This window comes from Natator depressus, chromosome 6, assembly GCF_965152275.1.
Source record: "Natator depressus isolate rNatDep1 chromosome 6, rNatDep2.hap1, whole genome shotgun sequence".
Lineage (NCBI taxonomy): Eukaryota > Metazoa > Chordata > Testudines > Cheloniidae > Natator > Natator depressus.
Window position 1 is genome coordinate 60639095 of NC_134239.1, and position 26247 is coordinate 60665341.

General features: G+C 44.5%; 1 protein-coding gene across 1 annotated transcript; it reads right to left on the reverse strand.

The window, feature by feature from the left end:
* Positions 1 to 805: 805 nt before the first annotated feature.
* Positions 806 to 24383, reverse strand: C1QTNF4 (C1q and TNF related 4). Its single transcript, XM_074957025.1, has 2 exons — positions 24180 to 24383; positions 806 to 2555 (listed from the first exon to the last, which is right to left on the reverse strand). Exon 2 carries the CDS (start codon positions 2551 to 2553, stop codon positions 1435 to 1437), a length of 1119 nt encoding a protein of 372 aa, XP_074813126.1. The 5' UTR covers positions 2554 to 2555; positions 24180 to 24383; the 3' UTR covers positions 806 to 1434.
* Positions 24384 to 26247: the final 1864 nt, after the last annotated feature.

Below are 26247 nucleotides of genomic sequence, written 5' to 3' on the forward strand. Positions count from 1 at the left end.
TCTTAGTGCCACCCACACTGGTCTCTCTATTACAGGAGTGGGGCTCACTGAGACACAGTGTGGAGCAAAGGCAAGGACTATGAGAGAATGGAGACTGAAATCACCTCTTATACCTTAGAAGTACGGTGGTGGCTTCCCGCTAAGGCAGGGTTAGGTAGAGCAACAAGGAAACAACATGTTGTGTTATGAAGTCTAGCCACATTATAATGTTAAGAGTGCCCATTTCTTGGCAATGGTAGAGTTCAATACAGGCAGTATCACTATGCACATACTGACCTTTGCCATCCCCTAATGTTCAAAAATCATGAGCCAGGCACCTCCAAAATCAGGAGATTTTTAAAAATCATACACATTTTGGGTTATTTTTATTTGCCTTCTTGTTTAGGAGCCTTTAGGGTATGCTTGGCTCATGTTTTCAAACTTTTCTCCATAACCACAAGAGCTTGAAATGTAATGGGGTGTTTTTGTTATGAAAGCCGAGATTCACAGACAGACAGAATCTGTGGATTCCAGCAGCTGAAGCTTTAAGCAAAACACCATAGAATACCAGGGTTGGAAGGGACCTCAGGAGGTCATCTAGTCCAACCCCCTGCTCAAAGCAGGACCAGTCCCCAATTTTTGCCCCAGATCCCAAATGGCCCCCTCAAGGATTGAACTCACCACCCTGGGTTTAGCAGGCCAATGCTCAAACCACTGAACTATCCCTCCCCCCAGTACTTATCATGAGATACTGTATCATGAGATTCACAACAAAATCATAAGAGTTGGCAATACTGGATACCTCCTCCCCCAATTCCCTGACCTCCCACAAAATACAGACACTCTGGCACAGTGACATACAATCTAACTCTGTTTAACAGTCTTCACAACACAAACACATACAATAGTTCACACATTATCAGAGCCTCTCTCCTGTCCAGAATCAGTGTCACAGGCAGTTATATACACACAAATCCAGCATCTTGTGAAACAATGTGTGTCTCCGCAAACCCTGCACATTTTATTTTTTTACTTTTATTAAATTAATTTCAATTACATTTTCCCTCCCCCAGGCCTCCCTTGTATGTGCAAGGAATGTCACCAGGTGCTGTGCCTTCTTGGTGGGGTTGTCTTCAGTAGGTCTCCCAGCATTTCTGCAGTGGCTCCTTGAATCACAACACCTCATTTCACTGCCCCTGCCCCCAAACTACCTTATGCTTTATGCTTAAATTGAACAGTAACACTGGACACACACTACCCCCTGCAAAGATCATTCTACAGATAAAAGACAGAAACAGCAATGGCCCTGCAGCGAGGACATGAGTGTGCAGCATAAGGAAAGCACTGGATATACATTAGCATGCTCTTTAACATTGTAGAGGGTGACATCCAACCAGGACCTGCACCCAAGTCCACTGCATCTTGGCTTCTCTTATGCTCCTTTCACACCTGCATTTAGATTTTTGACCTCGTGGGGGAACTGGGACTTGGGGGTGGCTTTGGCTGAGCCTCTGGATAGATAAGGAACCCCGTGAAGGTGATGTACTTGCCATGGTTGCTGTAGGCACCGTAGCCATCATGCTGGTGGCTGTAGAGCCAGACAGTGTCTCCGTAGTGCAGAGGTAACATAATGCTCTGGCTCTGCATCTCCCGCCTCTTGGAGTGGTTGTCATCATAGATCATGGCCTGAACCTCATTGTGGTTTTTCATAAGTTTCACTGACATGGTCTTAAAAGGCATTTTACCAATGGTGAAGGAGAAGTAATATGCACCTGGCACACGGCATAAGAAGATGCCCCTTGAGGAATTGAAATCCCTTCCAATGTTCACAAACTCTACGTCATATGTGATTGGCTCATGCTGGGTTTGCTTCTCATCTGTTCCCAGGAGGCTTTGTGAGCGAGCAACAGAAAATGCAGAGCGAGGGTCTAGTTCTCTGGCTGGCTGATCGGACAACATGTGTCCCTCTGAAGCTTCATTCTGTTCTCCTGAAAGCTGATGAATAGCTGGATGGGGCAGCCCTGCAGCTCCCCCCAGCTCCTGAGAGACCACACCATTTTGGAAGTAGGCAGAGGTATCTGGATAGATAAGATACCCATTGAAAGTTGTGTATGGGCCTGCATTGCTGTAGAGGGCATACTTGGGGTCCCCATGTAAACGCAGCCAGACTGTATCTCCATAGTCCAGCTGAAGCATGGCACTCTGGCTAGCCAGTTTCCGCTCCTTACGGTGATGCTCATCATACACAATCACTTGCACCTCATTCTTGTTTCTCATCAGCATAACAGACAAGTTTTTCTTGGGGTATTTCCCAACCGTGAAGGAGAAGTAATAGGCCCCAGGGATCCGACACCTAAACAACCCAGCCTTGGGATCAAAGTCACTGCCAATGTTCACATAGACCTTGTCAAAGGTGATGACCATCTCAACGCTCCCTTCCATGCTGCTGGTTCTAGCCACAGAGAAAGCGGAGCGGAACTCAGTCCCAGGATCGGTGGGGTAGCCATACACAAGGGTACAGGCCACATGGCAGAGGAAGCTAAACAGGAGCTTATCTTTCAGGGCCATCATCATATCTGAAAAGAAAAAGGGAACACATTTTAGCACAAGTATTTTCAACTTATACACCAGGTGAAACCCAGAATTGTACCTTGTTACATAGACTCCAGGGCCTGTCAGGCTTTGATAGTCCTGAGTCCTATCTCTGATCAGTGTGAGTGAAGACAGATGCTCTAACTAAGCCCTGGGACCATGACTCAGTTCAGATCCCAGGGCTGTCTGCAGTCAGAGGTGGAGCTTCTAGTCCTGAACTCAGGGGCCTAAAAATCCCTTTGCTTTGAGAGCCTGGCAGCCTTCAGTGGTAACTTCATGGAGCCCTGCTGCTCACAGTGCACAGAAATCTCAACCCTCATCAGGATTCTGGGAGGGCTCCTTCTGGAAACACTTTTATTTACAGGACTGAGATGCGATGATTAGGAAGCAACATTACCTTACATAAGCCTTGTACTATGCTAAAATGCAGGTGAGGAACATATGGTCTAGAGATTACCATGCAGATGTCACTGGGCAAGATTAGCCAAATGGCCTGATACAGCACTGGTTGCTTCAAAGGGTGTAGGAACTGTAAGCCAGGGAAGTTGGTGGACCCTGTTAATTAGACATCCTGCTTATGTCTACACTGCAATAGGATAAGCATAGGGTTCAAACTCAGGCCCTAACTCCCATTCTCGACACATAAATTGTGCTAACTCATGGCTCAGACCTAAAGACCCAGGACCCCATGGGGTGGAGGGTCTGAGCCTGATTCATGCCAGGACCCAGGGTTCAAGCCCTATTGCTTTACAGTGTAGATGCAGTCACACTGGATTCATGATCTAGGAGTCCACCAAAATTATCTCACAATCCCACAGGCCAATTTTCTTTGTCCTCTAGACAGTCAAGTTTAGCAGACAGTCAAGTTTTCCCACACTGCATCAAGAACATAGGGTTAAAGCAGCCACACTTTGGGAGGGCACGAGAAAGTCTGGGATATGGGTGGTTGGACTCAGGCTCACATAATGCAATGTAGATACTGGAGCCCCAAGCTGGGAGCCCAGGTTTAACAATTCCTAATCTGGGGTTACAAATAAGTATAGATGCTCAAATCCTATGTTAACAAACCCAGGGTCTGCTAACTTGAGTTCTACTAACCCTGGGCTTACATTGCAGTGTAGATATACCCTTAATGTTGTTTACACAGCAGTACCACCTGAGTGCTGTACAGACATAGAAGAAGAGACACTCCCTTCCCTGAAGTGTTCACAAATTAACAAACAAAGGGAGGTGAAAGAAAGAGCATGAACTGTAGAATGCTTAAACTGATGATAGGCCAGGGTTAAATAGTTTTATTAAAATAGATATATTCATTTATCTTACATCAATTTGTTATATATACAAATTATCCCAAGCTGCCCCCCAGACTTCCCATTGGTTGATTATTTCTTGTAAGCATCATAGTAGAAGTTAGTTTCAAGTGAGAGATTTGAATGCAGAGAACATAGTAGCTGTGGGAACCAGTTCAGGAGAGCCGGAGCCCAGAGCTTGTGCTCCAGCCTGAGCCCGAATGTTTACATTGCAATTTTATAGCCCCCCAGCCTGAGCCCTGCGAGCCTGAGTCAGCTGACACAGGCCAGTTGTGGGTGTGTTATTGCAGTATAGACATACCCCTATACACAGGTTGTGTGACTGCACTGAGTACCATGATGACTGTGGCATCCATACTTGAATTTGGAATGGGAATGAAAGAAATGCTGAATCCTTTTCTGTCATCAGCTACATTAACCAGCATGGTTCTAACGTGCTGTCTTTGCTTCAAGGCTGACTCAGTGCATTTGGGAGTCAGAGGATCGGCTAGTGACAGCCCCCCTGGCAAAAGACACACACAGGGACTTTATCAGTTTAATAAACTCTTCAGTGAATTCTGACCTTATGTTGCCTCGAACAACAACTGACCGATTTCAATTCCAAAGCAGATTTCTCTGTAAAAAGGTCACTTTGGACACAAGGGGAAAGGGTTTCAGAGCCCAGGATCCAGCCCAAGCCCAAAATGTCTACACTGCAATTTTATAGCCCCTAAAACCAAGCCCCAAGAGCCCGAATCAGCTGACTCAGGCCAATGACAGGTCTTTTATCACAGTGTGGACATAACCAGCTACAGCAGAGTTTCTGATTTCACTTTATTAGCTCTTCCCAATAACTCACTAGTAAATTATTTAAATAAAGAGGTTAATTATGCTGTGTTTCCAACAGCATGTGTTATTTCTGTGACAGCTCCCACTCACCACTCTCAGGATTATTTAGGTTACCTTTCTATTTAAAATCATTTAGAAAGTGTCTGGAGGGCACTGATACCAAAATACTAATGGCCAATTAAGCTGGAACACACCTCCCCCATATCACCTTGACACAATCAGAAAGTCCTCAGCCAGCTACAATGCTGTACTAAACAGAAATATCTTGCATCCTTTCTTGAACTCGGATGCTGTTGTAGTAAGAGTCTCAGCTAGGAACAACTAGAAGGCCCATCCATTATTCCAATAGGTCTTCTGATGTTTGTTAAATTTAAACCCACATTGGCATCTCTGTCTTGAACTTTTCCAGCAGATTGCCAGGGCAGTGTGTTTCAGTTCCAGCATGTGAAGCTAGTGATAGGCACTGCAGTTGCTGCCTTCAGGTCACTTCATGATATAGGCTCTGAAACTAAGGAGTAAGATGAGCAATCCAGAGTAGGAATAGAACCCAGGTCTCCAGAATGGACCACACAAGCTCTATCTCCAGGGCCACAGAGTCTGTCTACTGCAGCACTCTCACTGCATTTGGGCACCAGTCAGGATTCTGGCCAACCCACTCTGCCCTCCCTTACCGCCGATAGCGCTGGCATATGTGGTGTCACCATAGAAATGCACCATGAAAACCAATCAAATACAGGGGGACAAAGATACAGTGTTGCCTTGGAGCAGTCTATCCCACTAAGGAACAGTTGCCCATGGGGAAGAGTGGGAGAAGAGGTCTGAGACACCATAGCGTGCAACAGGAATGAAGAACATGAAGACAAACTAAACTGCACAAAACATGCTCCAATTTCTAATTTTAAAAACACCATAGTAGAGGCTAAATGTATAACCCAAATAAAAAAAACAGTAAGAGCACCAAAAATGCCACTGTGGCTAAACAACAGAATAAAAGAGGTGATTAGAGACAAAAAGACATCTTTTAAAAATTGGAAGTTGGAAAATTGGAAATCGCAGTGAGAAGAATAGAAAGGCACAAACTCTGGCAACTCAAGTGTAAAAGTATAATTATGCAGGTCCAAAAAGAATATGAAGAGCAACTAGCAAAAGACTAAAACTAAAACAGCAACAAAAATACATAGCAGAAGCAGGAAGCTTGCTAAAAAATAAATGGTGCCACTGGACAATTTAGATGCTAACAGAGCACACAAAGAAGACAAGCCCATTGCAGAGAAGCTAAATTAATTCTTTGCATCAATCTTCTCTGCAGAGGATGTGAAGGAGATTCCCACACCTGAGCCATTCTTTTTAAGTGACAAATTTGAGTAATTTTCCCAGAGTGAGGTGTCAACAGAGGATGTTTTGGAACAAATTAATAAATTAAACAGTAATAAGTCACCAGGATCAGATGGTATTCACCCAAGATTTCTGAAGGAACTCAAATATGAAATTGCAGAACTGCTATCTGTGGTACGTAACCTATTGCTTAAATCAGTCTCTGTACTAGATGGCTAATGTAATGCCATTTTTAAGAAAGGATCCGAAGGCAATCCTAGTAATTACAGGCTGGTAAGCCTAACTTCAGTACTAGGTGAACTGGTTGAAACAACAGTAAAGAACAGAATTATCAGACACATAGATGAATGCAATTTGTTGGGGAAGAGTTAACACAGCTTTTGTAAAGGGAAATCATGCCTCACCATTCTATTAGAATTCTTTGAGACTGTTGTCAAACATGTGACCAAGGGTGATGAAGTGGATATAGTGTACTTGGACTTTCAGAAAGTCTTTGACAAGGTCCATCACCAAAGGTTCTTAAGCAAAGTAAGCAGTCATGGGATAAGAGAGAAGGTCCTTTCATGGATCTGTAACTGGTTAAAAGGCAGCAAACAAAGGGTGGGAACAAATGGTGAGTTTTCACAATGGAGAGATGTAAATAGTGAGGTCCCCCAAGGATCTGTACTGGGACCAGTGCTGTTCATAAATGAGCTAGAAAAAGGGGTAAACAGTGCGGTGGTAAAGCTTTCAGACCATACAAAATTACTTAACATAGTTAAGCCCAAAAGCTGACTGCAAAGAGATCTCACAAAACTGGATGACTGGGCAACAGTCATGGCAGATGAAATTCAATGTTGATAAATGCGAAGTAATGCACATTGGAAAACATAATCCCAACTCTACATACAAAATGATGGGGTCTAAATGAGCTGTTACCACTGAAGAAAGATTGTGGCATCATTGTGGATATTTCTCTGAAAACATCTGTTCAGTGTGCAGCAGCAGTCAAAAAAGCTAACAGAATGTTAGGAACCATTAGGAAAGGGATAGATAATAAGACAGAAAATATCATAATGCCACTATATCCACTGCATGACCACATCTTGAATACTGCATGAAGTCCTGGTCACCCCATCTCAAAAAAAGATATATTAGAATTGGAAACAGTACAGAGAAAGGGTAACAACAAAAATGATGAAGGGTATGGAACAGCTTCCATATGAGGAGAGATTAAAAAGACTGGGACTGTTCAGCTTGGAAAAGAGACGAGTAAGGAGGGATAGGATAGAGGCCTATAAAATAATGAATGGTACGGAGAAAGTGAATAAGGAAGTGTTATTTGCCCTTAACATAACACTAGGACTAGGGGTCACCCTATGAAATTAATAGGCAGCAAGTTTAAAACAAACATAAGGCAGCACTTCTTCACACAACACACAGTCAATCTGTGGAACTCATTGCCAGAGGATGCTGTGAAGAACAAAACTATAACGGGGTTCAAAAAAGAATTAGATAAGTTCATGGAAGATAGCTACATCAGTAACTATTAGCCAAGATGGTCAGGGACACAACCCCTTTGACAGGCTCTGGATGTCCCTAACCTCTGATTTCCAGAAGCTGGGACTGGACAACAGAAGATGGATCACTCAATAAACTGCCCTGTTCTGTTCACCAGCCACTGTCAGAAGACAGAATATGGGGCTAGATGAACCCCTGATCTGACCCAGTATGGCCATTCTTATGTTTTTACACTCAATGCTACCCAGTTTTCGTATTTTAGATGTCAAGAGTAGCAGGAAGGGGGAGATGGGCATTGCTGTGGGACCATCTATGTCTGGTATATATGAATGGGAGTTTTCAGAGGTCGTTGGCTGAGGTTAAGCAGCCAGAAGGATATATCAGGAGGTTATTTCTATGTGGCTGGAGCAGCCAGATGATTTCCAAATGCAGTTGAATTATTGACATTAAATTAATAATCTGAAAGGAAGGCACCAAAGTGGTAGTGACTCACACAGCAAGATAGGCATTTCAAACCATTTTTTAAAGGAATGAGAAACACTTCACCCTTTGCCTGACCTGGGAAACATCATCAATAGCCTAGTGCTGGATGGAGGTGATTTTTCTGACCTGGGAACAGTATCAACCCATAAATGGAAGAAGATTTAGCTTTATCCTTGCACCAATATTAAGAACATTAAAAAGTCTTCACCTTCACAGAAAGGTGACCCCATTTCTACATTGTTAGGCAGATAAGGATTTTTCTCAAAATATTAATAAGGAGTTGGATTCTGCAGTCCTTACTCAAGAAAAATCCCCTTTGACTTCAAAGGGAATTTCACTCAAGTGAGAGATGAAGAATCAGACAGAGTTCGAATGACATGCTGCTGCTGGATTGAATATAATAAAAGCTTCCCAGAATCATGCAAGCTGCAAAAGAGAAGACTAGCACTTTCTAGCTGACTACACTGAACACATTGCTTTCACCCTAATATTAAAAGACAGCTGCAAGTGTCTCAATTATCTGAATCATCAGAAGCCTGTGTAATGAGCAGCCTGCCCGCCCTGTGGTTAGCAGGGATATGATGAATCTATTTCTTTTGATTTGCCCAGATATACTTTCTGTTCCACTCATTGGCCACAAAAATGAGTATCAGATAATGATGCAAACTCATCATTTCTTACAACATCAAGGAAAAGATTAATTGTAGCACTTCCTTAAAAGCAGAAATGGTGTAAAGGGTCCCATGTGGAAGTGCCTAAGGACTCACTCCTGTCTTCAGATTTTCTCTGCTTATGATGGATGAGGTTTTACTGAACTCTAGGACAATACTGACTGGAGAGACATTACCAAGCTTTTCTCTGTGAACTACCTAGGATGCTTTTGGGGAAGTATAATTAACATTTTGAAATGCAGAAACTACAGTGAGCTAAGATAGGGAGTCATTCACCTCAAATCTTTACTTTAGTCCACGGAGTCCATTAGTGTAATATATTGGCTTCCATATGCTAAAATATCCCTGGAGGGACAACAAACCCTTTGAAGTTCCCCAACTGCAGCCCAAGTTAGGAAAAGGAAGTGGAGAGATTGTGTTTTGGTAGAAATGTCATTACACCTCTAGAGTGATGTTGCATTTCAGAATATTAATGAAACCTCTGACACCTCAGTTCAGAATCCCAAAGGGTCAGGGATGTCTAGACTAGGATGAAGTTTTTTGTTTGTTTTTTAAAAACTCAAACACATTAGTGTAGACAGGGCAAGTTACATTTTAAATACGCTGATTGAGGTAAACCCTAAGTGGGAGCCATGGGTTCACCTCAACCAGCTAACATAAGTTCAACTACAGCTTGCTCTGTCTACATTGTTTTTAAAGTGTTAGCTTACAAAACAACCAAGATACAACCTTCAGTCTTTTAATCTTATTCTACACATATCCAGAGACACTAAACTCAGGCACACGAGAACAAGAACGTGCTCATGCCCACCAGTCTTGAATACTAGAAGGAAAAGGCTCTCAAAGCAGAGACGTTTTAAGCACATTTTCTGAACGGATGCTGAATTATTGTTGCATTGCTTACACTTGCAGTTAAATCACACACAGCTGATCAGGTGCTGAATGCATTGTCAGTAATAGGTAGCAAAAAAAAAAAAAGTTACCCACTGCTGACAATGGGTTTAATCCCAGTTCAGGGGTGCATGATTTAGCTGCAGGTGTAGATTGCCACAAACAAGTTATGAGCCATAACCTGAGAAGGTCACAGGCATCTGTTACGATGTGAAGTTTAATAAATGCTATCGCACTTCCCCTTTGTACACATGAGAGACTGAGGTGGTGTCTACACTGGCTTTTTTTGGACTGGTGCAGCTACATTTGTGCAAAAACAAAAACATCCTCTCCACTCACCAGGTTAGAAAAGTCTCACTTCTATTCTCATTCACGTGTGTGAGCGCGTGCACATACACTCTTTTCTAGACTCCCTCTCTCCCCAGTCAGTGTGGGAGCTGCTATGGCAATATGATCAGTAGGCCATCGGGGAAGGTCACGCTGGGGAGTAGAATCAGATGGGAGAGGCTTGTCTAGAACATGACCTTCTGATAAACAAATTAGGGAAATACAACCTAGAATCTAGGGCCTAGGTCCTAGATGGAGCTACCCTAAAGGGGATGCATAACTGGCTGGAAAATCATTCCCAGAGAGTAGTTATCAGTGGTTCACAGTCAAGCTAGAAGGGCATACTGAGTGGGGTCCAGGAAGGATCAGTTCTGGGTCCAGTTCGGTTCAATATCTTCATCAATGATTTAGATAATGACATAGAGAGTACACTTATAAAGTTTGCAGATGATACCAAGCTGGGAGGGATTGCAAGTGTTTTGGAGGATAGGATTAAAATTCAAAAGGAACTGGACAAACTGGAGAAATGGTCTGAAGTAAAAAGGATGAAATTCAATAAGGGCAAATGCAAAGTATTCTACTTAGGAAGAAACAATCAGTTGCACACATACAAAATGGGAAAGGACTGCCCAGAAAGGAGTACTGCAGAAAGGGATCTGAGGTGCATAGTGGTTCAAGTTAAATATAAGTCAACAGTGTAACACCGTTGCCAAAAAAGCAAACATCATTTTGGGATGTTGTAGCAGGAGTTTTGTAAGCAAGACACGAGAAGTAATTCTTCCGCTCTACTCCATGCTGATTAGGCTTCAGCTGGAGTATTGTGTCCAGTTCTGGGTGCGACATTTCAGGAAAGATGTGGACAAACTGGAGAAAGTCCAGAAAAAAGCAACAAAAATTATTAAAGGTCTAGAAAACATGACCTATGAGGGAAGATTGAAAAAAATTGGTTTGTTTAGTCTGGAGAAGAGACGACTAAGAGGGGACATGATAACAGTTTTCAAGTACATAAAAGGTTGTTATAAGGAGGAGGGAGAAAAATTGTTCTCCTTAACTTCTGAGGAGAGGACATTGTGCTGTACAAACACACACAGATAAGGGTCATCTCTATGCTGGAAGGCTTACAACCTAAAAGACAAAAAGGTTGATGACAGGGATAGACTGTACAAATCAAATGAATATAGCAAAGAATTGGCACAGTTTTGTTCTTGTAATTATACCAATATAAAGTAGGACAGGGAATCACTGGAAAAAAGCAGTTATTAATCTGTTCTGTAACTGTCATTCTTCAAGATGTGCATTTCCATGTCCATTCCACTTCAGGTGTGTGTGCACCGAGTGGACCAGAGCCAGACATTTTTTCCTTAGCTATTGCAGTCAGGGCAGCACATGTGCCCTTTGCCGCCTCCTGTTACTGCACCCTGGTATAATGAATGGAGCCACACAAGATTCCCCTAAATATAAGTTTCTTCTTATTGGGCAGACTCCAATACAAATGGGGAGGGGGGTGAGTCATGGAATGGACATGTGCAACACATCTGAAGAAAAGTTACAGAACAGGTTAGTAACCACTTTTTTCTTCTTCAAGTGATTGCACATGTCCATTCAACTTCAGGTGATTCACAAGCAGTTCAAATCAGAATCTACATGAAAAATGACTGAAGGACCACTTGTCCAAACTTGACACCAGTTCCAAGAACGCTGAGATATAGCCTAATGCTTTGTCAGGAATTCTGGATGCAGATGTAAGCATACCTTGTCCTTATTAAGGAAAAACTGTAAGGATGATCAGCCACCAACATTTGTAACTCTGCCACCCTTCTCACCGAGATAATAGCTACTGAAAGTGCTCCTTTCACAGATAGATGTAGCAAAGAAAAGGTAACCAACTGTTCAAAGGGTGGACCCATCAGCACTGTTAGCACCAGATTCAAGACCCAAGGAGGGATGGGTTCCAACCTGTTCAGAGACTTTTAGAATCTGAGATCGGATGAGAAAAAATTTGCTCAGTGGCCCTCAACTGAAGGGTGGAAAGCAGAGACAGCTGCCAGGTGAACCATGAGGGAACTGATGGATAAACCTTGTTGTTTCAGGTGGAACAAAAAGTCTAAAACATGCTAGACAGAAGCCAGGACTAGCAAGACACCCTTCCACTGTGACCATAATAAGAACCACTTCCACTTTAGTAGGTAAGTGCATCTTGTAAACAGTTTTCTGCTGCTCAGGAGAACCTACTGCACTTCATGGAACACTTCACCGCGTGAGATATTAACCATGGAGCATCCAGGCATTCCGACAGAGAGCAACCAGGTTGGGATGCAGAAGCTGGCTAAGCTCTGGGAGATCAGGTTGGGTTCTGGAGGAAGTGAGTAATATAGGAGCCTTGCAGGATAGGCTCAGCAAACTAAAGATCCAATGCTGGTGCAGTGAGGATCATGCAAACACAATCCCAACACCTTTGGAATTAATGGAATGGGGGAGTAGGCATATAGCAGATTGTCCTTCCAAGACAGAAGGTAACCATCCATCAGAGCTCTCTGATTGTGGCCTGCTCTGTTATGAGAAGCAAAACAGATCTATGTGAGGGATCCCCAGGTCTAAAATGTGAATTTAATGATGTCCAGTCTGAGACAACTCATGATCTCTGCTAAAGTATCTACTCAGGTGATTTGCCAAGCTGTTCTGAACACTAGGAAGATGAGAGTGTGGCATTACACCCCATATTCTTCATAGGTATACTGTTATGATATGATTATGGCATAACTGTGATGTATTTTATGCAAGCTGGGTAATGTGAGATATCGTGGGAAAGGTTATGATTTACTGATTATGATTATCCTATTTGTAGCATGTATCATTTTTGTATCTGAAGTTAGGAATGTTGTCTATGCATCTATTACAAATGTGTTTACACCTGGGGAACGCCAACTAGGCAAAATGCAATCAGTCTAGATGTCTCGCTGGGAAGAGCCATTAGGGAAAACAATAGGTGTTTGAAGATGCTAATCACCCACTGAGAAGTCTTCCTGAGGATTCTACAAACAGCCTCTGAGTCACCTGGTTCTGGACTCCATGATACTACTAGTATTTTTCCACTGACCAGGGTGGGAATCACACTGGGAGACAAAGGAGTCCCGCCATATGCAAAAACTATTGAAGGCAGGGGAGTGACATCATTGGGGTTCATTCTTCACTAACTCCCCACTCAAGAAAGAAGGCTGCTGGAAAGACTTGAGAAACAAAAAGACTGAGCTGGGGGGAAGGGCTGAGCCCAGGCTAGAGGGTGTCTGGCCTATGAAAGGAATATCTGGAGTTTTAAGCTGCAAGCAAGTCTCTCCAATCTGCCTAAAACATCATTTAGGGTGAGAATTTGCTACTTGTAACCAATTTCTTTAGTATATTAATCTTAGGTTGCTTTTTGTTTTATTTGCTGGGTAATCTACTTTGATCTGTTTGCTATCCCTTATAATCACTGAAAATCTACCTTTTGTAGGTAATAAACTTGTTTTTGTTTTGTCTAAAACCCAGTGTGTGGAATCCATGACTGGGGGGCAAAAAGCTGTTACATATTTTTCTCCACATTGAGGGAAGGGGTGAATTTCATGAGCCTATGCTGTGCAGCACAAGATGGTACAATTTTGGGTGTACTCTCTAGAGGGGGGTGTGCACTTGAGCACTGAGCCTCCCCATGCAGAGCTGATAGCAGCATCTGTGTGTAAAGCTGCAGCTGGGTGTGTCCCTACCTGTATGTGTGCTGGTAAAGTGCAGTCTGAAGCCTGAGGGAAGGCTTGGCCAGCTTGCCTCAGCAATACAGTGTGAAGGGAGCCGAGGGTGGGTCAGGTGGGCTCAGTGGTACCCCAGTTCCAAGTGACACCCGGGGGGGGGATGACCCATCACAGAGAGGTTTTGAGATAATTACACTAATGAATCAAAGCTCCCAAACATGTATTGTCTCTTGATGAAGATGGTTTCTGAACTGACCCCTCCCTGTCTGTTTACATGGAATGTTGCCGCAGCCTTGTCCATGAGAATTTGTAGAGTCTCTCGCTTAATGTTAGGGAGAAAACCTGACAGGGTAGATGAATGGCCCTTAATTCCACCATATTTATATGGACAACTAAATCTTGAGGCAACCACAGATCTTGAGTTCGTAGGTTCCCTAGGTGAGCTTCCCACCCCAGAGAAGTCGTGTCCATAATGAGGGTTAATGTGGATAAGGAAGGGGCAAAGGGAACTCCCGCACACATGTTGGCCAGATCCATCCAGCAATTTAAGGAGGCTAGTACTCCTGCAGGCACTTGAATCAGCATGTCCAACCAATGACAACCTGGGGAGTATACTGACTTTAGCCAGCTTTGTAACTTTGAGGCAAAGTCTGGTGTGCCAAACCACATACATGCAGGAGGCCCTGTACCCCAAAAGTCTAAGGTGATTTCTTATTGTTGTGGTTGGATGCGTTCTTAGGTCTGTGGAAGTGGTTAACATTATCTGGAATTTGGATTGAGGCGGAAAGCTCTGGCCACTGTAGAATCCAAGACCTCCCCTATAAATTCTATCCTCTCAACTGAGGAGAAGACTGACTTGCCCTTACTGAATGACAAACCCAGAACACTGAAGGAGGACTGGATTTTGGCCATACTGAGTTCTGCCTGGTTCTTGGACCAATCTCCCACCAGCCAGTCATCCAGGCAAGGAAATACTTGTACACCTGCTTTTCTTAGAAATGCAGCCACCACAACCAGCCATTTTGTGAATACTCATGGGCCATGGACAGGCTGAAGGGCAGGACAGTAAACTGATAATGGGTGTTGAGCCTTCTGTACTGAAGTGGATCAAGGGTCTGGCATACAAGGCTATTCTTGAGGTTACCACTTTGTACTATATTCTGTATGGGGGGCAATATTGTTAACCTCCTCTGCTTGGGGCTTTAGAGAGAAGAAGAGCCATGGAGGACCTGGTGGTGATGGGAAACCCCACAGGTTCCAACATAGGGTATAGGATTCCAACTCTTACCACCCAAAGATCTGGGTCCCTGGACATCTGCTGGTTACCTGGAGTGGAATCCTCGCAGCACAGGTGAATGTAGTCTCCTATCCCGGGAGTGAGGGGCATAGGAGCCTACCTCCAACTCTGAGGAAGATCCTGAGTCCCCTGATCAAAGAGGCATTGTACCAGGCAGCGCCAAGGTCTGGTGGCATGTCTCCAGAAATGTCAACACTGGAGACAGCATGCTAGGTTTGCCTCTGGATGGCACCGGGCGAGGAAGCACTGGATGGTCTGATGAAGTCTGCCACAGGACTAAGGGGTGGGCCTGTTCTGCATGTAAGTCTGAAGGATAAAGCAGTATCAGATAGTTTGTTTCTTGCAATGCTGGAGAATCCGGTTCCGAAAGAGAGTGCAGGTCCCAGACTGCGGCATATGCTTCTGGTGTTGTCAGTACCAAAAGATTTGTTGTTGCATCAAAGGGGTTGGCCTCAATAGCACAGGCACTGGTGCTGGAGTCAACACCCACACAGGAGAGGAGCATCTCTTCTCCGAGGACACTCTACCCTATCCTCCAGCTTCTTTGTTGATGGACAGTACTGGGCCTTGATCTTTTGAAGGAGCTTGGCTCCTTCAAGGGATGTTGTCTGTGCTTCTTCCTTGGCACATCAGAAGGGGATTGGTGTTGAGAATCCACAATATCTAGAGGGGCACTTCTAACTGAGAGATAAGTATTTGGTGCGCACCCTGAGTGGAATGGTTCAGAAGGTGGACGCAGGGAGGCCTCCATGAGAAGGTGACACAGTCTCATCTTCCTATCCCTTTTCATCTGGGGCTTAAAGTCTCTACAGATCGGACAACGATCATGGAGGTGACCCTCGCACTTTAGGTGCCTGGAATGAGGGTCATTTACAGGCATAGTCTTTTTAAGGCTTAAAGCCCGGAGACCAAAGCACACCCCAGTACCAGGCATCAGTGCCCAAAACAAGTGGGAAGCGACCCTAAGAAAAGCAACAAATGAAACCTACACTAAAGTTACTAACAAATATGAAAAACAAATACCACTAACTACATACAAGAGATAAACAAAGTCTCTGGAAAGGGAGAACGTTGTCAGCAGGAAGCTAACATGCTCAGACTACCAGTCATAGGCAGTAAGAAGGAACTGAGGGGAATCGGTGGTTCCACCCTTACACCATTGGAGAAAGGATGAAGAAGAGAGCACAAGGAAGAAGAGAGCATATATGCTACTGCAATGGGTACTGCTAAGGGAAAAAATCTCCAGCTCTGGTGCACTTGGTGCGCATACACCTGAAGTGGAATGGACATGTGCAATCACGTGAAGAACAAGTTAGTAAAACTAAATGAGTGGGGGGAGAGGGGGAAGGGTCATTTTTCCATCACCTGCCTAGTTATGATCATCAGGCAAGGTTTTGTTGGCATCAAAGCAGAGGCAAGTTTTAAAGGAGGAATATGAAGGAGGATAAGATAGTGGCTGTACAGATTATATGAGAGATATTTCCCCTATTCCCCATGCATAAGGGGCAGCATGGGAGAAAGCCTGAAAGTGTCTGTGGGAGAAATTGGCTGGTGGGTGGAAAGGCTGGGAACACAGACAGAGTGGAGATAGTTGTTAGCACCACAGCCTTTTCTGGTAAAGTTCTCAATAAAAGTTTGGGAAGGAAAAAGAGAAACTTTCTTCACAAGAACTAAGATGGCCTGGCTGCCTGGAGGCAGCTAACTGCCATGGTCCCTGGAGAGGTAAGTGTGTAGTGGAATCTGGGCCTCCAAAATCCAGATTATGACAAATCACACTACACCAGGATTCAGAGCTCCCTGGGGTATATGGCAGTGGGACCTGCTCTGCACAAATGCAGCTGTGACTTGAGTTGCAGTGGGACCGAAGGCACTACAGGTGCGGAAGACAACTGAGGGTATATCTGTACTGGAGAGGAAAGTTGTAACTTCCAGCTCAAGGAGATATACCCATGCTAGCTCTGATCAAGCTAATGTGCTAAAAATAGAAATGTAGCCACAACAGCCGGCACAAAGAGTGGGGTGGCTAGCTAGTTTATGCCACCACTTGTGCCACTGCACCTATACTTCTATTATTAGCATGCTAGACCCATCAGAGCTAGTGAGGGTATATCTACTTGAGGTGGAAATTATACCTTCCACCTCCAGTGCAGACATACACTAAGAGGCCAGTCAAATAACCACATTAAAACTAGGCCAAATTTCAGGCTTCCTTTGGTGAGGGGGCAGAGGTGGAAGTGGTACAGAAAGAGTTCTGCACTAAGGACCAATAAGGAAAATCTGCCTGGTATGAGCCCCAGTGAAGAGGCCAGAGATGCAAATGGATTCAATTCCTTGTTCTTCTGTCCATCTGCCTCTTACACGTCATCTTAGGCCATTTTAACAGGAAGCAACACTGCAGATCCTGCCACTTCCCTGGTGTCTCTCTCTTACTGGGGGAAAAGGGAGCTCTTTTATATCCTTTTCCAACATGCATGGCTGCTTTGCCTATACCTTCCAGAATTCTTTGTTCTGGAGCCATAGCTGGAAGCAGGTTGCTCTGGACCTACAGTCTCTTTAAAGAGCCAGCACCCCATCTTAAAATACTGTGTTGGGGAACATCAATACTATTCATATATGGTGGGTAGGGAGAAGAGACAAAAAACAAAGCGATGAGTTAGTATTGATTATTGAAATGGTCAGTCCTTCAGGGATGGGGATGGGGGATGATGGAGTGAATACATTCTGCAGTATATAGGACACCAAATGATCAGTTTTCTAAATATATTCTTATTTTTCACAAAGTATTTATGCTCCACTGAAAGGAGAGGGGGGAAAAGAGCAGTCAGAGCTTATACAGTATTGGTTGCTCATTGTCATACTTTGTGCTCACAAGTCCCAGAGAATATCAAAGTACAAGGATCTTAAACACTTTGTGGATAATTCCACTGAAAGAATATTTCAACCACACTGGATTTCAATGCTAATATGCCACAGTTCATTGAGCAAAGTCTCAGTTAAAGCAGCCTTTTAAATATCAGAGCCTAATTCTTCCATTTTCTCCTTGTCCTGTGCATTCAACACGGATTCTTTCCAGCAGTCGCTTTTTAGCCTTCTGGTCCCAGAGAGTGTCTTGTTTTCATTTTTAGAGATTCCCCAGTGCTTGACTGGTGTAAAAATCGTTTCAACTCCTTTTGCTATGTGATGATCTTTACCTTCTCTTAGAGCTTTTCTTTTGTCTAAGTGGAAACGTTTAAAGCCTGGGGACAGAAGAATCTTTCTCCCTTCAGAGGATTTAAAATTCTTTTTGTCTGAGCTCAGAGCATGCTCCATCTATTCTAGTCAGGATCTTATACTGAGCTCATCACCATGGCATCTGAAAGAAAGGATCATGATTCTTCTTATTTTTTGTACCTGTCTCCTCACTGGGATCCAATAGCTTTTCATCATACACAGAAGAATGTTCTATACTATTTATGTTACACATTTGGGCACTGTCGTTTCCATAACAGCTACATAATCCAGTTTTTCTCTCCTTGCTGGAATGCCTAAAAATGTCTATTGTGGGACTGCACTTCATTTTATAGTAGTTTCTCTTGTCTCTCTTGCATGGCATTGTTTTTAGCGAGGGCTTTGCTCTGAGCTGTGATAGACACGAGTATAGGGCAGAGGCTGTGTCTTCAGTTCAGACTGATTTTCTGGTTGTTCCATCTCATGTATTATTTTCTCCCATTTCATGCTTTTTAGCATTCACAGACTCAAACATCTGCTCTAAGGACATCAGAGAGGCTTCTTGTTTATGCCTTGTCCAGAAGGGAGTTCTTTCAACATTCTTCTATCTCCACTTCCATAAGTGTTGCACTGTGCCTGCACTATGTATGAGGTATTAGGCCAAGATTTTAATAAGTCCAACAGGTGGATTTTCTTTAGTTTTGCTCCCACTAAGGACTACCGCACTTGTTTGGGGGAGTGGCTCAGAATAAAAATATCAAAGCATTATGAGGTTTGCATTTCTATTTGTTTAAAGGAGTTTTAGTTGTTCAGAAAATGAAGTTTACCCAATCTGTCGCTTCTGGCTCCTGCTCTGCACCCTCACCACTGCAAAATTTTAAATTGCTCCACAACTGTACAGAATCTCAGATTTTATTTAAAAAGAAATTAAGTCTGCAGCCCTTATGTTGCAAATAAAATCTTTAAAACATAAAGTGAATGTAATCCAATTCAATGATTTCTGCCAGAGTCTACAGGCAACATGAAATAATTGCTCAGAGAAGTGCCAACAGCCCCATTCATCTCTATAGCATGTAAACACTGTTCTCCTTGATGTCAGTTTAAAATGTTGACAATTATTTCACTGCTGAATTCTAGTAGAAGCATCCAGGTAACATGCTTATTTGTCAATGTTGGATGTAGCAATGGGAGGGATGGAGCAAGGTAGCTAATTGCTTTCAGATTTCTGGGGTGTGGAATGAGAACTTTAAACCTCCACTTCCCACAGACTTAAAGTCTCTTCTGGGAAGAGAAGTGGGAGAAAGTTGGTGCAAGCCTTTCCTAGTACTAAACTCTTCAGCTGCCTCCTTGTTACCAAAAGCTACAACCAGCTCCTATGCATTCCTGGGTGCTAGAAGTTCCATCTGCCCCCCTCTCAGCAGTTAGAACCTCCAGCTTTTCCCCAACAATGTCTATAATGCAGTTTCTCATCAATAAAGAGATCTGCCACATAGTGAAAATGTGAGTCAGCATAAAATAAGAGTATTTTAATATCCAATTACATCAGTAACACAAGGGATACTGTACTGGCTAGCCCGGTGGGCAGTGAGGAAGACAGAGCCTGCTGAAGGGACTGGGCAATGCTGCAAAATGGTGGTTTTTGCTCTACAGTTTAGTTCTGGAGAATCCCATGGTTCTTATAGGCCTGGAGAGGAGACTGCAGGGAACCTGGCTCCTTTGGATTCAAAGGAGGGAGGACTAGATGGAACCTAGTAGGGCTTACAGCTGATTTAGCAAATCTGCCTGTCACAGGGTGACACTTGCCCTGTAAGAGTGAAGAGACCAGTGCACCTGAGACTGGTCAGCTGACCCCAACTGGTCTTGAAAGAAGGCATGTGGACCCTGCAGATGTAAGACTAGCAAGTGAGAGCTGCCAGAGACTAGGAGATTGTAGGAGGTCCCTGGGAGAAGGCTGAAGGCAGCAGAGAGGTTTGCCAGCTGACCTCCCCAAGCCAGAGAGCTAGGACTAGAGAGAGTTAAAGTTAGGGAGCAGTGGAGAGACCTTCCTGCTGAAGCCTTCATGCTGGAGAGCTGTCACAGGGGGGACAGTGGAAGTTCCCACCTGAGACAAAAGAGTTAAATGTACAGGGGGAGTGACTGATGTTCCCATTGTGAGAAACAGCTCCCAGCAGAGAGGTTGGAGGAAGGGGGGTTTCCTGCTGGGAAGAATAGGGTTGCACTCTAGCTGGAAGGGCTGGGATGACTGTCCTGGCAGAAGGACAGGAGAGGACTGACAAAGAGCCAGGTGCGGCTAAAAACACTGCAGTGTGGTATGTGGGGTGTTGAGGGACTAGATTTTGAGGACTACATACACTGCAGATGGACTGTGTTTTGGACTTTTATTATAGACTATCATTTTTGTAATAAACTGGCTCCAAGAAAGGGTATTATTGAGGCAAGAAAGCTTGGATGGAGTTACTGGGGACTCTGAAGGAGTAAAACTGAGGCAGGCACCACCTGCCTGTTCTGCTGCAGGAGAGCACTCCAGCACTGCAGGTAAGGTTGCCCTATGACACTGCCAAACCTGCAACCCGCTCCCATATTGCAAAAGTGGGGCAGGTGGGAGGGATTGCTTGCAGGTGCAGCAATAAAAAGGTTTTGCAGGGGCTGGCTGTAACGGGCCCTGCTTTTCCATCTCCGACATCTATGAGATTCTGTTCATTCCTATCAACACCAGTCCAGCCACCCTCCACATATCTCAAGCCTTAGTAGCTCAAGCAAGCACTGTAGCCAAAGGGGAATCCATCTGCCTTCCTTTTACCCACTTTTTCAAAGGCGCCGTCCCATTAGATGACTGAAGCTGGATGGTTAAGTCCTTGCTCCTGCCACCCACAGTCTCTACATTCCCTTTCACTTAACTAGCAAAGGGTTTTCTGGTAGATGCAGGTGCAGTCTGAGCCACTGCCACAGTAACAGCTATCTATGGGATGGATGAGCAAAGTGCTGGGGGACAGAGTGAGGTCTAGCCTGTACAACTTCCCCCATGGAGCCTTTGTAATCAATTACCAGCCTCTGGATGGATTTCTCTGCTGCTCAGTTCTGTGATAAATTCCTGCTCCTGGTTGGGTTCTCTCTGCTGGAAGCCTCAGCTCTTTGATTAGATGCAGCAGGAATTCCTCTTTTGTTCTCTAACCTGACTGAAAGAAATGAGCAATCTACAGTGGGTATATGGGGGCAACAGAGCACTCTGGGGGACAGATTGACAGGAGTGTGGGGGGCAGGGATGCTGTATGTGACTAGATTAAGTCAACTGGGAATTGGACAGTCACAACGGATGAATCAAAAACCAAGGGATTAATGAGATCTATGTAATGGGATCTATACTAAACCTCCTGACAATCAGGAGGGAAGAACTGAGGCATCTCTTGTCTGAGCTGGAGAAAACATGGGAGCTCAGTCAGGTAGGCTCTGTTTGAACAATGAATGATGGAATGTTAGCTGATCCTTAGAACACCACATAGAAACTTGCCCTTTTAGGCCATGCAACAAGCTTTAATTCCACTGCAATGAGAATTTGATCCTGCAAGGGAGGACTTTGCATCAGGGGGACAATGTGCAACTCATATTAGAAATCATATTCTGAGAAATTAAAAGGTTTTGGAGTTTTCAGGAATAAATTACAAAGTAACTCAGAATATTAGACCTCAGCATCTGGCATCCGATCCCTGTCCAAAAGGAGATGGAACAGGCTCCAGGGCCCTGTTTTGTGGACAGCATTGCTCTCATCTTGTAACAAAGGGAGGAAAGAGGATAGAGGAAAGAACACAGGAGGGAGGGGCAGGACGAACTTTTGAATTCTAATGTCTCAGATGCTCACCTCATCTTGGTTATCCATGATTTTGTCACCTTGAGGCTGGTTCACTGCAATGAGCTGTACCTGTGTCTAACTGCTCACACTTTTTGCCTAGTGCACCACCAACAGCTCAGGGGGCTACCAAGAGCTCATTAAACTTCTGCTCTGCACTGGCTGCCAATTCACTTCCAGGTGAAACTAAAGATGCTGGTTACTAGCTACAAAAGACCTAAATGGTTTAGGTCTTTTCTACCTTAGAAATAGCTTCTCCCTATTTGTATACCTGTCTTATAGGAGCTGGAAATCAATAAATGGCTCTTGTTGCTGGAGTTTGCTCCTTTCTGGAATTATGTTTAACCCCAAACCTGGCTGAATTTAGAAACAATTGTCATACAACTTTTCCAGACTTTCCTAGGATAATTGAACTATGGATATTTGAGCACCTACCTGATTAGAGCATCCCTTCTACACTTGAGCCAGCTGGCTGCAGTGGGTTTATCTGACTTATTGAATCCAGATATTTAGAAATGTGAATAGTTCCCAGTTTAGTAAAGTGTCCAGATCCCACAGTAGTGAGGGTGGTCCAGATGCTAGCTGATCAAACTAAAATACACATGATAGCTAATAAAATTCCCAGTTTCACCACTGACTCACTCACTTCCCACTTCTGTGCCCATCTCCTCCTCCTCTGTTAAATAGGGATAATATCCATGATGTGTTATCAGGATTAAGTAAGTCACTAACTTCTCCACCATTGAGACTAACTGTGCCTGGGAAAGACCAACTTTTCCAGAAAGTGAATGGTCATCAGACCAAGTTCCAGAAATATGATTCCTTATTTAACCCCAACCCCATCATAATCCGTCATGTTTCTTTGGGATGGGCTATGGGGAATGGGATGGACACCCTTGATGTACTCAGACCCCCCACCCCCACCTCCCTCCACACAGACACAGTAATTTCTCAGGTATCAGTTAACCATTAGCTCCTTGACTATGGGTGTGCCAGCAGACAGCTGCCGTGTAGATGGATGGGATCATAGCTTCAAAGACAAAGTATTTTCAAACCTTGTTACACATTCAGCTCTGTGGAGGAGACAAGCTGCAGGAAGTTGCAATGGCACCAGGATGAATAATTGAAGCAAGGCACATTCAGTATGTGCATAAACAGAAGGACCAGAATGCTGCCTCCGAACCGGCTGGCAGTGCAGAAACTCACAAATTGTCTTATGGATATGTTATCTGGAGAGGCTGACCCATTTTCCTAGGAGCTGGTGGTGGAGGGGAGAGGAAGTGACAGTAGGATTGTCAAACACACGAGGGAGATTTGTTCATAATATCAGGCACAAAATTACACTTTTCAGAAGTCAATGGAGTCACATAGACTAATCCCAGGAGGAGCCATGGGGCTCAACCCCCCCAGGAAACCAACTACAGAGAGACCATACAGGCTTAACCCTCCTTCCCTCCAAGAATCTGGCCTCAGGGAAGTACTTTGAGGTGTAACTCCCTGGAGAGCAGGGCCAGGACTCACAGATCCTTGCATCTTCTGCATAAGCTTAACCATTTTATACTGAAAAGCTGGGATTTATCAGGTATGTCATTTTAATCTATTTGCAAGTCTAACCGCTTACTCAGGACAAGGAGTGATCCCAGCCCCACAAAGAAAGGAGGCAGAGAGCCCCAAGGGGCTGAGTGTCATGGCAAGTCGCACCCTACAGGAGTATTACAGCACAGCACCTGGGATAAGGGGCAGGGAAGCATTGCACCTGAGGAGAGGGTTGCCTGGAGTGGCTCTTTCTCAGAGTGTTTGTGGAGCCTGCTCCTCCTGAAGGAGCCGGGCTGGGGGCAGACCATGACCAAGATGACATTTTGGAAATCTAGGTAATAATAATCAGCTTGTTCCCCCCCCCCCCAGACTGATGCAGGGGTTAAACCCCCCGGGTCTCCCCCTCCCCCATAATACTCCATGTTGCTCTCCACTCCTACCCTCCCCCCCAAGATAATGCCACATAACAACCCTACAGCCCCCTTCCGCGAGGCTAAACCCTCCATTGGGACGCCAACCCCCTGTGACCCGTTGTCTTCCCGAAGGAAGCTTCCCCGGGCTTACCCCAGCCGCTCCCCTTCCCCCGCCGCCCCCCCCCACCCACCCCGGGCCTGCAGGGGGCAGCTACCCTGGGTGAGGCAGATGGCGAGACCGTACCTGCTGCTGCTGCGAGGCACCGGAGCCGCCGGCTGGACCTGGCCGTGTAAGTGCCTGTGCCCGGAGCCCCGGCTGATGTTTGCGCACTGACAGCGCCGGAGCCGTCGCCGCTGCTGGAGGGGGACTGGGCAGGGGGAGCTCAGACACCCCGGGCTCCAGCACCGAATCAGTGACAGGAGGAGGAGGAGAGGCGGCCGGAAGGGGGCCGGGGGAAGGGAGTGGGGGGGACCTGGCACAGTGCCGCTCATGGCAGGGCACCAGCTTCACGGCCAAAGGGTTCCGAAGGGCAGGGAGAAGAGGAATGTGACAAGAGAAGCGAGGGGAGTGGAGCGGTCTAGGCCAATGCAGCCAATCTCAGGAAGCCTCGCTGGGCTCCCAGTCACCTTCCCTCGGAAGGAGCCGAGCTGACTCTGCACCATCTCTCAGAGCTTTATGACAACAGCATGTGCAGCGATCCCCAGCAAGATCCGTGGATACCAGGGAATCAAATCCCCAAATGTGCTGCACAGCCCTGGGCTGAGCAGCTGTTGAGCGTATTTTACCTACCAGATACCCAGTCTTTCCCCCCTTTATGTTGGCAGCTCATAGGGCGCTTGGTGTGTCAAAAAGAACAGGAGGACTTGTGGCACCTTAGAGACTAGCAAATTTATTTGAGCATAAGCTTTCGTGAGCTACAGCGATGAAGTGAGCTGTAGCTCACGAAAGCTTATGCTCAAATAAATTGGTTAGTCTCTAAGGTGCCACAAGTCCTCCTGTTCTTTTTGCGAATACAGACTAACAGGGCTGCTACTTGGAAACCTGTCATTATGCAATGGTGTATCAAAGAATTTTGACAGCAGTTAGGATAAAACTACAGGGGACTCCAGATTTTCATTTGGGGGGCACCAATTGGTCAGGAAAGAATTCTTGTCTGTGGTATTAAATGGCATACGGGTTCCAAACAACACATTTCAGATTTTTGGTTGTTTTTTGGGGGGGGGTGGGCTTTAACTGATTCCAGGGGCTACTTAGGTACCTGAAAACTATAGGGTTTTTGTTTGTTTGTTTTTTAGCAAATAACTTAGAAATTAGCTGATAGGAGCACTGTATCTAATTCCTATATAAAAAAGAGAATTAAATAAATATTAGACCCACTCAGCCCTAATACTAACATGTTCTCACATCTTGTGTCAAGTAACTTAAGGGACACTGGTTAGGTTTAAAATTTTAATGTATATTCTTACGTTGTTAATAACTCCTGAATATAACAATTGAAACAATTGTAGAAAAATCTAGATTACTTTTAGGCGGTTCACCAAGCTTGGAATAGATCATTTAACTTTGGAAACATCCTACTAGGGCAAGGCCCCGTGAGTTTATACTGCACCTGCCTGGGGCTCTAGGGATATTACCCCACTACAAATAATAACTAGAAACTGACTTTAAACAGGAGTGAAATTGACATTTTCAAGTCACTTTCACTGTATTGACATTCCCAAATGTTCAAAAATCATGAATCAGGCTCCCCAAAAATCATGAGAATGGCTTCAAAATCATGAGATTATGTAAAAATAGATTTGGGGTTCTTTTTATTTGCCTTCTGCTTTTTGAGCTTTAGGGTTGTCATAAATATAAAGGGAAGGATAAACCCCTTTAAAATCCCTCCTGGCCAGAGGAAATCTCCTCTCACCTGTAAAGGGTTAAGAAGCTAAAGGTAACCTCACTGGCACCTGACCAAAATGACCAATGAGGAGACAAGATACTTTCAAAAGCTGGGAGGAGGGAGAGAAACAAAGGGTCTGTGGGTCTGTCTATATTCTGTCTTTGCTGGGGATAGACCAGGAATGAAGCCTTAGAACTTTTAGTAAGTAATCTAGCTAGGTACGTGTTAGATTATGATTTCTTTAAATGGCTGAGAAAAGAATTGTGCTGAATAGAATAACTATTTCTGTCTGTGTATCTTTTTTGTAACTTAAGGTTTTTGCCTAGAGGGGTTCTCTATGTTTTGAATCTAATTACCCTGTAAGGTATTCACCATCCTGATTTTACAGGGGGGATTTTTTTTTATTTCTATTTACTTCTATTTCTA

Coding starts and splice junctions, on each gene's coding strand:
- C1QTNF4 (XM_074957025.1), bottom strand. CDS start 2,553: ATGATGATGGCCCTGAAAGATAAGCTCCTGTTTAGCTTCCTCTGCCAT.